The sequence below is a fragment of the Pristiophorus japonicus genome, chromosome 2 (assembly GCF_044704955.1).
Source record: "Pristiophorus japonicus isolate sPriJap1 chromosome 2, sPriJap1.hap1, whole genome shotgun sequence".
NCBI lineage: Eukaryota > Metazoa > Chordata > Chondrichthyes > Pristiophoridae > Pristiophorus > Pristiophorus japonicus.
The window spans coordinates 242,140,304-242,153,868 of record NC_091978.1 but is presented as its reverse complement, the minus strand read 5'-3'; the positions used below and the strand labels follow the sequence as shown (position 1 = coordinate 242,153,868).

Genomic DNA, 13,565 nt, shown 5'->3' with positions numbered 1-13,565 from the left:
ACCATATAGACCAGGAATGGCACTGAACCATATAGACCAGGAATGGCACTGAACCATATAGACCAGGAATGACACTGAACCCATCATAGGCGGTCCGTCGAATGAGGATGACTTGCTTCCACGAGTTCACAGGTGTTTCGATGAAGAACCCGATGTTCCAGTCCTGAGCTCCAACTGAGAGGGTGGAAGATGCCTGTGCGTGAATTTTTTGGGCCCTCGGCTCTTCTGGGTCCCGTACCCTCATCTGTCGTACCTCCGCCATGATCTCTCACCGCTCCTCCGCCGTAAACATGCACCGCATCTCGCCACAAACACTCGCCGCTCATCCGCCCCGACCTTCCCGCTCCTCCGCTGTACCTGGGCCTTGCCGATGTTCCTGCCCATGCTCCAAAACGGCGACCAGGGTTTTGATGACGTCACCCAGTCGCCCATCTCAAAATCATCGCACACATCGCGTTGGAGGGTGAAGTGGTATGCCGCTCCAGCTCTTTTATCGCCTGACCTGCGGAGGTGGCCCCCCCACCCCCCACCGCCCGACCTGTGAGGGAACAGCTCCGCAGGTCGGGAGATTAAAGAGCTGGAGCGGCGGGCCTGGGACATTGTGGCCCCCACAACTTGCGAGAGAACACCTCCACGGGTCAGGGGATAAAGGAGTTGGAGTGGCGGGCCTGGGATATCGGCACTGAACCATATAGACTGGGAAGGTCTTAGGTTCAACCTCTTTATCAGGCAGAAGTGAGGTGTCTATTAACATCCTCTGCTTATACAGAACTAAAAAGAGGTAATACATGTTAAAAAAAACACTTCAGTCAGATCCTCATTCCTGATCATTATCCAGCAGAAGCAAAATCCTGCAGATCCTGGAAATCAGAAATAAAAACCCAAAAAACTAAAACAAAGCAGCTAGCCAGGCAGCATCTGTGGAGAGAGAGGGGTAGGGTTAAGCATTCAGGGGTTCTGATGAAATGTCATCAACCTGCAATGTTAACTCTACCTTTCACTAGCCACATCCTCAACTTGAAGTGTACTTGTGAATGTCAGGTGAAGGCCAAATCAGACCTGGCTGTAAGAAGTTATCGTCCAGATTCACACTGGACAAGATATCAAAGGGCCACTTCCAGCTCCTGGAATTGCACCCCAACACAAGTTACCAACTTCAGGAGAAGAAACATAAAATAAATAATTTTACTCTTCAAAAATAATGACTGGTCTACATACACTTGATGAGTAATTAACCCAAACTGGCAGCTAGACTGCTGTTTCAGTTACAGGGTTGTAAAATCTGTGACTGTGCTTAATCTCAGATGGTTTGCTGGTACAGCATATTGGTACATTAATGCACTGTGGCACAGAGTAGTAAGAGCATATTCTTGCCCATGATATCACATAAAATGTGTTCTTGGTCTCATCTGGCTTGCTCGGGAGAGGTGATAAGCAGAGGCAAAGTTTTTGTTCTATTGAAAGGAATTGGCATCGGAAGGAAAATGGTAGACAACCTGTCGTTGTTGCACACTTCAGCTGCTGGTCTAAAAGCTGCATAGCAAACAGTATAGGAGAAGAAAACATGCCTGTCCTCTTAGTCAGAAAATGATGCACAATATAGAAAGAAAATGAAAAAAAAAGGAGAAACAAAAAATAAAAATAAAATGAAGAACATTTAAATAAAATGTTGGGGTTGTCGCCATAACGGCTTAATTCTGCTGCAAATCAATAGTAAAATGTGCTTATTATTGTGTGCGTCAAGTTTCATCTGTTTAACTCCAAATTCCCAGGAGGCGTCCTGTCCAAGTTTTGCTTGAGGAGATGCTGAGAAGCAATACGGTATGTAGTTCACCACACAAATATGGTTGACTGATCCAGACAACAAGCAGTGCTTTTACAGTGCACCTAGTCTCCTCATTTAAAGAGACATAAAAATGCAAACTATCCACTGGAATGTGAAAAAAACCCAGAAAGGAAACAAAGGAGGAAAGAAACTCTTGTACTTCGAATTTTGAATTGAAAACAATTAAAAATTTCAAAACCATACTACTGTTTTTGCCAGTATCTTTGCTAAACAGTATTTGAAGTTGCTTTAGTCTCACAGAAACCTTGATTTCTAAATATTGTACTTACTGTCTCTGCAAGGCCTGTTTAACAGGGAACTTCTTGCCACAATTCCTACACTTGAATTCCTTTTCTTCACTGGGCTTCTGGTGCAGAGACTGCAGGTGCTCAGCCAAGATGTCCTGGCTTCGGAAACTGCTCTCACACTGTGGGCAAGCATAGCCTTCTTTATCACTCGACATATCTATGAAGATAAGGCAGGTGGTTAAGTTCTGTGGGGATACTGAAATGCCTATATTGATGCTGTATTTCAGTACTGTTCATCAACAAAATAACGACCACAGAATTTCAAATATTCACATCAGTATTCATGCTATGATCTTGGAAGAATTAATTTGGGCCAATATACGATTGGATTTTGACACAGCAAGACAGTCAGTTATAGTTATTGTCATTAAAAAAGAGCCTCCTCACACCATAACTGCCTACTATAATTAATTATGGAGCAAAATCAGGCTATACTGTAGTTATAGTAAAGTTTGAAGTTTATTCTTGCTTAGGTTTAAATATACAGCTCCACACATTCTTCCACCTCTCTCCAAACTCACTGTGTTGAAATCCAGACTTATCTCTGCAAGTCTAACTCAAGCAGGTGCTCAAACCTGTGGAATTTTGAGTCACTGGAATTTAATTCACTGTGGAATTCCTTACCTCCCTCAGTCTTTCCTTCCCGCTATATGTTTCAGATTTTTAAAACCCAATCATGGTACTACCAAATCACCAATTGTGGTTATGCCTCATCTTTCCCAACCTTATGGAGTCTTGCACTATGGATTTAGACCCTTCAACTTCACTTTCCAATAGAAAGCAATTAAATACTGCTGACATGTGTGATGATACTCACAGCTCCCTCATTAGTTACTTTATTATTTTGTGTTTCTATTTCAACAAGGCTAACTTTCATCTTCAAAATAGTTAGAATACCACCAGCTGCAGAATTATTTGAAAAAGAAATAAAAGACAAAAAAATTAAAAGTCAAAAGACAAAAGGGACAAATTGAGCAAAACTTATCATTTTGTGACCCTACAAGCAGTGTCTTCAGAACATTTAACAATTAGTTAACTTTCTACTGACTGCATCTTGCAAATACATAAAGACACAAAGTTAGACCCTGTAGCCTCGGACCTCTACTCTTTTTTTGGGCAGAAGTTAGGCACCCGGGGAACACAGGGACCGGAAATTGGGATGGAACCCACTTCTACTCGGTTTACACCCCTTCTTCGATGCACTGGCAACTGCTGATGGTTGGGACACGAGTCCTTCTTTCATACGCCACCCTCTCCCAGCCCAATGTCCCTTCTGTGGGTGCGTTTGGGAGATTCTGCCAGATACGCTGCCTATGTGACCAGCGGTATATGTACACTTGCAGGAAGCAAGTGCATGTGCTATACAGAGCCATATTTTGGATTCACTGTGCCATATTCTTTTGAATATGGGACCTACCACAAAAAGGTAGCTGAGGAGCTCTTTATCCTCCTTTGACTCTTCAGCCAGGCCATCCTGCAGTCCTCCCCCTCAGCTAAAGGACAGCAAGGTTCTGCTCTGAAAACCCAGAGAAGGGACACCTCATGTGTAAATGAACCCTCCCCAGTAACTGTATGGTGCTGCTGGAATTTCTATGCACAACTGTCTCAGAACTGGTTCTAACTGGTTAGACTTCACAAAGCATGTGGATAACCGATTTTAGCAGGTAGGCACAACATAACAATCCCAAAACATAATGCTCTCCATTTCCTGTTTTATACAATATGCTTTATGAGGCAAAGTAATTAATATCACCACTTTTCTTGTAATAATGATGCGAAATTGAATTAAGATATGTAACACCAGTGAAAACCAGAAATGATCAAACTCAGGAGGTTACTATGATACATCAAGCACAGTGGGACATATTGATGTTGATTTGCATAATAAAGCTTATAACAATTACCTTTGTCACCAGATGGCTGCATATCCTTGAAATTTTCTTCATCCTCTTTGCTGACTACTTCTTCCTCCTCTTCTTCCTCTATTTCCTCCATCTCACTATCTAGGTAACCAATCAGTAACTCGGTGTCTGTTTCAATATCATCCACAGCCAAATAGAAGATATTTTCTCCTTCCTGAAAGCAATGGGGAAAACAGTTGCATTGTTATTTTGGTTAGATCTTGCTCAGAGATGCTGCACATCACAACAGTTTGGCTCACACACTAATCAAATCAGTCGAGCTGTTGGCAAAGAGAGCTCAGCAGTGCCTGGGGCTCAAATTTATTTAGGGGTGGGAGGGGGAGAAGAGGGTTACTGCACAATATTATCTGGTGACTAATTGTACATAAGAACATAAGAAATAGGAGCAGGAGTAGGCCATACGGCCCCTCAAGCCTGCTCCGCCATTTAACATGATCATGGACTCTTGTCTCCTTGCCTGCCCGCTCCCCATAACCCCTTATTCCCTTATCAGTTAAGAAACTGTATCTCTGTCTTAAATTTATTCAATGTCCCAGCTTCCACAGCTATCTGGGGCAGCGAATTCCACAGATTTACAACCATTTACACCTGAGAGAAGAAATTTTGCCTCATCTCAGTTTTAAATGGGCGGCCCCTTATTCCAAGATTATGCCCCCTAATTCCAGTCTCCCCTATCAATGGAAACATCCTCTCTGCACCAACATTGTCAAGCCCCCTCATAATCTTATACGTTTCGATAAGATCACCTCTCGTTCTTCTGAATTCCAATGAGTAGAGGCCCAACCTACTCAATCTTTCCTCATAAGTCAACCCCCTCATCTCCGGAATCAACCTAGTGAACCTTTTCTGAACTGTCTCCAAAGCAATTATATCTTTTCGTAAATATGGAAACCAAAATTGCATGCAGTATTCCAGGTGTGGCCTCACCAATCCCCGTATAACTGTAGCAAGACTTCCCTGCTTTTCTACTCCATCCCCTTTGCAATAAAGGTCAAGATTCCATTGGCCTTCCTGATCATTTGCTGTACCTGCATACTCACCTTTTGTGTTTCATGCACAAGTACCCCCAGGTCCCGCTGTACTGTAACATTTTGCAATTTTTCTCCATTTAAATAATAACTTGCTCTTTGATTTTTCTGCCAAAGTGCATGACCTCACAATTTCCAATATTACACTCCATCTGCCAAATTTTTGCCCACACACTTAGCCTGTCTATGTCCTTTTGCAGATTTTGTGTGTCCTCCTCACACATTGCTTTTCCTCCCATCTTTGTATCATCAGCAAACTTGGCTACATTACACTTAGTCCCTTCTTCCAAGTCGTTAATATAGATTGTAAATAGTAGGGGTCCCAGCACTGATCCCTGCGGCACCCCACTAGCTACTGATTGCCAACCCGAGAATGAACATTTTATCCCAACTCTCTGAAACATGAACTCCTCATCACCAACACCCTATTTCGCCAGAGGGTCAAATACAAGGCATCATGGCAACACCCTCACTCCAAACACTGGCACCTGCTCAACTATGTCATCGTCCGAGCCAGGGATCGCAAGGATGTGCGCATCACCCGTGCCTTGACAGGAGCTGACAACTACCGGATGGACCACCACCTAATTCGATCCATCAGCGACATTAACAGAGGCCAATGCAGAGGGGACAGCAGAAGCAGTGCCGCAAAAAAGTCAATGCCAGGGCACTTAAAGACCCAGCTAACAGAGCCTTATACAACCAGCGCCTCACAGCTAACCTGGAGTTCCTTGATGACTCTAAGATGCTGAATGCCCACAGCGCTTGGTCTGCCCTCCAGGACTCCATAAACAGTGCATGTGAAGAGACACTTGGTCACTCAACCAGAAAACACCAGGATTGGTTTGATGAGAATGATCAGGAGATCCAAGAACTAATAGATCGCAAGCACAGAGCATTTCTGAGCCTCAAGCAACAACCCAACTCGGGAGTTGTAAAGCAACATTACAGACGGCTCAAGGCTGAGGTCCAACAAAAAACCCGGGACCTAAAGAACAGGTGGTGGATGGAGAAAGCACAAGAGATACAACAACTGACCGACAGCCATGATATGCGAGGATTCTTCATCGCAGTCAAGGCCACCGACGGTCCAAACTCCCAAGGCCCCACCCCACTGCTAGCCAAGAACAAAGAAACACTCATCAAGGACACAGAGGCTGTCAGGGCCCGCTGGAAGCAGCACATCGAAGATCTCCTCAATCTGCCTTTGACTCAAGTATTCTTGACTCCAATCTGCAGCATGCGACCCACCACCAGCTCAGTGAAACCGCAACATTGCACAAGGTAGGAAAAGCCAGAAAACAGCTCAAGAATAACAAGGCTACGGGAATGGATGGAATCCCCGCTGAGGCGCTAAAGTATGGCGGAGAGGCGCTGTTGGTGCGGATACATGACCTCATCTCTCTCATCTGGAGGGAGGAGAGCATGCCGGGAGATGTCAGCGATGCAGTGATCATGACCATCTTTAAAAAAGGGGACAAGTGCGACTGTGGCAACTACAGGGGTATCTCCCTGCTATCAGCCACTGGGAAAGTTGTCGCTAGAGTTTTGCTAAATCGCTTTCTCCCTGTGGCCGAGGAACTCCTCCCGGAGTCACAGTGCAGATTTCGTCCCTGTTGTGTATGGAGAAAGAGTCAGACTGAACACTGTGAGCTCAAAGTAAAGTGTGACCTTAGTCTTTTATTGCAGGTCTCCAGAGTGCCTCTCCAACCTGTGAAGCCTTCTTAAATACCTGTGCTCCCAAGGGATTATGGGATCCTTTGGGACTCCAGGGGATGAGCCCTCTGGTGGCTGTACAGAATGAATACAAGTCCACATATATAACACTCCCCCGCAAAATCAATAGTGTAACTATTTACAATGTGAGTCGATCTGGGGCCCTTCTTCCTTGGTTGATTGTCTCGGTGTGAAAGCTGGTGTTGTTGAATCATTTGTTGGGCCCTCGCTGGGCTGCTGTGCAGCTGGCCTTGCTGGGCTGCCTGGTGTGTTGGGCCCTGCAGGGCTGCTGCGGATGATGGGTTTTGCTTCGTGGTCAACCGTGGTGCCGGTTGCCACTGGTGTGTGTGTTGGGGGATCAAAAAAGGTAGGGTCCAAGGTGGGTTGCTCAGAATAGTCCGTGAAACTGCGTTTGATTTGGTCCAAGTGTTCCTGGTGAATGAGTCTATTTGAAAGTTTGACCTGAAACACCCTGCTCCCCTCTTTGGCCACGACAGTGCCGGGAAGCCACTTGCGACCTTGTCCATAATTTAATACAAATACAGGATCATTGATTTCAATCTCGCGTGATACATTTGCGCTATCATGGTATGCACTTTGCTGAAGCCGCCTGCTCTCTACCTGTTCATGCAGATCAGGGTGAACTAACGAGAGCTTTGTCTTAAGTGCTCTTTTCATGAGCAGTTCAGCAGGTGGGATCCCAGTGAGTGTGTGGGGTCTCGTGCGGTAGCTAAGCAGGACTCGGGATAGGCGAGTCTGTACTGAGCCTTCAGTTACCCTCTTCAAGCCTTACTTGATGGTTTGCACTACTCTCTCTGCCTGACCATTGGACGTTGGTTTAAACGGGGCAGATGTGACATGTTTGATCCCGTTACGAGTCATGAATTCTTTGAACTCAGCACTGGTAAAACATGGTCCGCTGTCGCTCACCAGGACATCGGGTAAGCCGTGAGTGGCAGACATGGCCCGGAGGCTTTCGGTAGTGGCAGCGGACGTGCTCGCCGATATTATCTCACATTCAATCCAGTTGGAGTACGTGTCTACAACCACAAGAAACACTTTACCTAAGAACGGGCCTGCATAGTCGACGTGTACCCTTAGACCACGGTTTGGAGGGTCAAGACCATAAACTTAGCGGCGCCTCCCTGGGTGCATTGCTTAATTGCGAGCATGTATTACATCTGTGAATGCTGGGCTCTTAAGTTCGCATCGATACCGGGCCGCCACAAGTGGGATCTAGCTATCACTTTCATCATTACGATGCCTGGATGGGTATTGTGGAGCTCATTGATAAAAGTGTCTCTACCCTTCTTGGGCACCACTACTCGATTGCCCCACAGAAGGCAGTCTGCCTGTATAGACATTTCATCTTTGCGCCATTGGAACGGCTTTATCTCTTCCTGCATTTCCACTATGACACTGGACCAGCTCCCGTGAAGCACACAGCTTTTGACTGGAGATAATAAGGGGTCCTGGCTTGTCCAGGTTTTGATCTGCCGGGCAGTGACGGGTGATTGCTCACTCTTAAATGCTTCCATAACCATGGCTAGATCTGCAGGCTGCGCCATTTCCACCCCGATGGTGGGCAATCACAGCCTACTGAGAGCATCGGCACAGTTTTTTGTGCCTGGCCTGTGGCGGATGGCATAGTTGTATGCATACAACGTGACACCCATCTTTGGATGCGGTTCGATGCGTTGGTATTTATCCCTTTACTCTCGGAAAACAGGAATATAAGTGGCTTATGGTCAGTTTCCAATTCGAATTTTAGCCCAAACAGGTATTGATGCATTTCCTTAACCCCATAAACACACGCTAACGCTTATTTTTCAATCATGCTGTCAGCTCGCTCAGCCTTAGACAGACTCCTGGATGCATAAGCAACCGGTTGCAGTTTCCCAAAATCATTAGCTTATTGCAATACACACCCGACGCCATATGACGACGCATCACATGCTAGTACCAAATGCTTATATGGATCATACAACACAAGCAATTTGTTTGAGCATAACAATTTTCTCACTTTTACAAAGGCATTTTCTTGGCTTTGCCCCAAACCCATTCGCCCCCTTTTCATGGTTCTAGCAGTGTGCTGAGAACCGGTAAGAAGTTACCAAAGTAGTTCAAGAGTCCCAGAAACGACCGCAGCTCTGTCACGTTCTGTGGCCTCGGTGCGTTCTCGATTGACTCTGTCTTCGCGTTAGTGGGCCTGATGCCGTCGACTGCAATCCTCCTTCCCAGGAACTCCACTTCAGGCGCCAGGAAAATGCACTTCGAGCGTTTTAATCTGAGCCCCACACGGTTGAGTCGACTAAGAACCTCCTCCAGGTTCTGCAGGTGCTCGACTGTGTTCTGACCTGTGGCCAAAATGTCGTCCTGGAAGATTACGGTGTGCAGGACCGACTTCAGTAAACTTTCCATATTTCTCTGGAATATCACCGCCGCTGATCAGATTCCAAACGGGTGTTATAAACAAAAAGACCTTTGTGCGTGTTAATGCAGGTGAGGGCCTTCGATGATTCCTCCAGTTCCTGCGTCATGTAGGCTGAAGTCAGATCCAGCTTCGTGAATGTCTTTCCTCCCGCCAGCGTTGCAAAGAGGTCATCGGCCTTTGGTAGTGGGTATTGGTCCTGCAGGGAGAAACGATTGATAGTTACTTTGTAATCGTCACAGATTCTGATGGTGCCGTCTAACTTGAGGACTGGGACAATAGGACTGGCCCACTCACTGAACTCGATCGGTGAAATGATGCCCTCTCTTTGCAGTCTGTCTAGCTCGATCTCTACCCTTTCTCTCATCATCTACGGTACTGCTCTCGTCTTGGGATGGATGGGTCGCGCCCCCGGAATTAGGTGGATCTGCACTTTTGGAATTTCCCGATGCCTGGTTCGAACAGCGAAGGAAATTTGTCTAAGACCTGGACACATGAAGTGTCGCCAGCGGGCGATAGCGCTCGGATGTCGTCCCAGTTGCAGCTTATCTTTCCCAGCCAGCTTCTGCCTAGCAACGTGGGACCATCGCCCAGTACCACCCAGGGTGGTAGCTTGTGTACCGCTCCATCATAGAAGACCTTTATAATCGCACTGCCGGTTACAGGAGTCAGTTCTTTCGTGTAAGTTCTTAGTTTCATGCGAACTGGAGTTAAGACTGGCCTTGAGGCCTTGTTGCATCACAGCCTTTTCAAAGTCTTTTTGCCCATGATGGACTGGCTCGCGTCCGTGTCCAGCTCCATTGACACCGGGCATCCATTTAGTTCAACATTCAGCATTATCGGGGGACAATTCGTGGTGAATGTGTGCACCCCATGTACCTCTGCCTCCTCTATCTGAGGCTCTGATTCATTGTGATCCTCCATGGATCTGTCCTCCTCTGCAACATGGTAGTTTGCAGGTTTAACAGGCTTTGCAGTTCGCCTGCACACTCGTTGGAGGTGCCCCATTGTTCCACAGCCCTTGCAAACGTACTCTTTGATTTGGCATGAATGGAAACGATGATCACCCCCGCAGCGCCAACAAGGTGTTAATAGTCTTGCATTCATCACCCTTGATGGTGGACTCTGATTCATCTGTGGACATGCAGCTGCAGGTATGTGTGACCTGCCTCTACGTTACAATTTGAAAACAACATCACTTTGTTCGCAGTACTTGTAGCAGCACTTGTGTGCTGAGAGATTTGCTTTGTATTGTCACTGGTGGCAATGAACGCCTGGGTTATCGCCAAGGCCTTACTCAAGGTTGGGTCTCTACAGTCAAAAGTTTGCAAAGTATGGTTTCGTGGCCAATGCCAAGTACGAAAAAGTCTCTGAGCATGTGCTCCAAATGTCCTTCAAATTCGCAATGCCCTGCAAGGCGTCTCAGCTCGGCGACATAACTCGCCACTTCCTGACCTTCAGACCGTTTGTAGGTGTAGAACTGGTACCTCGCCATCAGAACGCTTTCCTTCGGGTTCAAATGCTCTCGGACCAGTGTGCACAAATCGTCGTACGATTTCTCCGTGGGTTTCGCTGAAGTGAGCAGATTCTTCATTTGGCAGCACTCTCTTCCCCATCTAGCTCGTTGGCCACGAAGTACTGGTCGAGTCGCTCCACAAAAGTTTCCCAATCAGCTCCCTCCGAGAATTTCTCCAGGATGCCCACTGTTCTCTGCATCTTTGGCTTCACTATCTGTATCTCATCCCCAGTTGTGGTGTATGGAGAAAGAGTCAGACTGAACACTATGAGCTCAAAGTAAAGTGTGACCTCAGTCTTTTATTGCAGATCTCCAGAGTGCCTCGCCAACCTGTGAAGCCTCCTTAAATACCTGTGCTCCCAAGGGATTATGGGATCTCTTGGGACTCCAGGGGGTCAGCCCTCTGGTGGCTGTACAGAGTAAATACAAGTCCACATTTATAACAGTCCCCTACGGGGTACAACGGACATCATCTTTGCAGTGCAACAGCTGCAGGAAAAATACAGGAAGCAGCGCCAGCCCTTACACATGGCCTTTTTCGACCTTACAAAAGCCTTTGTCACTGTCAACCACGAGGGTCTATGGAGCGTCCTCCTCCGTTTCGGATGCCCCCAAAAGTTTGTCAACATCCTTCGCCTGCTCCACGATGACATGCAGGCCGTGATCCTTACCAATGGATCCATTACAGACCCAATCCACGTCCGGACCAGGGTCAAACAGGGCTGCGTCATCGCTCCAATCCTCTTCTCAATTTTCCTCGCTGCCATGCTCCACCTCGCAGTCAATAAGCTCCCCACTGGAGTGGAATTAAACTACAGAACCAGTAGGAAGCTGTTTAACCTATGCCGCCTCCAGGCCAGGTCCAAGATCACCCCAACCTCTGTCGTTGAGCTGCAGTACGCAGACGATGCCTGCATCTGCGCACATTCTGAGGCTGAACTCCAGTGTATAGTCGATGTATTTACTGAGGCATATGAAAGCATGGGCCATACGCTAAACATCCGTAAGACAAGGGTCCTCCGCCAGCCTGTCCTCGCTGTACAGCACTGCCCCCAGTTATCAAGATCCACGGCGCGGCTCTCGACAATGTGGACCATTTCCCATACCTCGGGAGCCTCTTATCAACAAAAGCAGACACTGATGCGGAGATTCAACACCACCTCCAGTGCGCCAGTGCAGTCTTCAGCCGCCTGAGGAAAAGAGTGGTCGAAGATCAGGCCTTCAAATCTACCACCAAGCTCATGGTCTACAGGGCTGTAGTAATACCCGCTTTCCTGTATGGATCTGAGGCATGGACGATGTACAGAAGACACCTCAAGTCGCTGGAGATATATCACCAACGATGCCTCTGCAAGTTCCTGCAAATCCCCTGGGAGGACAGGCACACCAACATCAGTGTCCTTGTCTAGGCTAACATCCCCAGCAGTGAAGCACTGACCACACTCGATCAGCTTCGCTGGGAAGGCCACATAGTTAGCATGCCAGACATGAGGCTCCCAAAGCAAGTGCTCTATGCGGAGCTCCTTCGTGGCAAACGAGCCAAAGGTGGGCAGCGGAAACATTACAAGGACACCCTCAAAGCCTCCCTGATAAAGTGCGACATCACCACTGACACCTGAGAATTCCTGGCCAAAGACCGCCCTAAGTGGAGAAAGTGTCTCCAGGAGGGTGGCGAGTCTCAACGCCGAGAGCATAAAGAGGTCAAGCGAAGGCAGCGGAAGGAGCGTGTGGCAAAGCAGTCCCACTCACCCCTTCCCTCGGCGACTGTCTGCCCCACCTGTGACAGAGTCTGTGGCTCTCGTATTGGATTGCTCAGCCACTAAAGAACTCACTTCAGGAGTGGAAGCAAGTTTCCTCGATTCCGAGGGGACTGCCGATGATGATGACGATGAGTTACTGATTGCCAACCCGAGAATGAACCATTTATCCCAACTCTCTGTTTTCTGTTAGTTAGCCAATCCTCTATCCATGCTACTATATTACCCCCAACCCCGTGAACTTTTATCTTGTGCAGTAACCTTTTTATGTGGCACCTTGTCAAATGCCTTTTGAAAATCCAAATACATCACATCCAATGGTTCCCCTTTATCCACCCTGTTCGTTACATCCTCAAAGAATTCCAGCAAATTTGTCAAACATAACTTCCCCTTCATAAATCCATGCTGACTCTGCCTGACCGAATTATGCTTTTCCAAATGTCCTGCTACTGCTTCTTTAATAATGGACTCCAACATTTTCCCAACCGCAGATGTTAGGCTAACTGGTCTATAGTGTCCTGCTTTTTGTCTGCCTCCTTTTTTAAATAGGGACGTTACATTTGCAGTTTTCCAATCTGCTGGGAATTCTGACTTACATATTTAAACCATATCCAGTGCTCTGTTTTTGTCCCAAATTATTTGATACCATTCCACAACTCAATAGCTTGATCAATATTACAGGAATAAATATTTGGAAATGGGTTATGTCTGCACTGGATTTTCAGCAACAGTTGTTCAAATTAAGACTTTTATGCTGAGATCGATTACAGCTAATGAAAAGTACTTAATTCAAAGTAAGTTTTATTTTTTTTAAATGGAATCAATTTTGCAAATGTTTCAATCACAGGACTTCTTTGTGTTCACAAACTTCAGCAGGTAAACAATGGAGCAAATAGGCTGAGGGGATGCTGCTCAATGGGATCGCTTTAGAATGTGTCATTGCAATCAGACTGTTCAGAGACATACAGGAGGCAACCTCAGTCTCCACCAAAAATGTTTCAAATATTGTAAAAGCTTGGACATTGATTTTTTTTCCCTTCACAAATAGAGCACTGGATCACA

At 46.6% G+C, this 13,565-nt stretch overlaps 1 protein-coding gene across 5 annotated transcripts in view; it reads right to left on the bottom strand.

Moving 5' to 3' along the window:
• The window catches only part of prdm5 (PR domain containing 5), a 479,054-nt gene that overhangs the window by 385,529 nt on the left and 79,960 nt on the right, over positions 1 to 13,565 (bottom strand). For all 5 annotated transcript variants that reach the window (XM_070863981.1, XM_070863995.1, XM_070863973.1 and 2 more), the window contains exons 4-5: positions 4,038 to 4,209; positions 2,116 to 2,290 (exon numbers count right to left, since the gene is read on the bottom strand). In XM_070863981.1, coding sequence (XP_070720082.1) covers positions 2,116 to 2,290; positions 4,038 to 4,209 — 347 coding nt within the window. The remainder of the gene's footprint in view (positions 1 to 2,115; positions 2,291 to 4,037; positions 4,210 to 13,565) is intronic.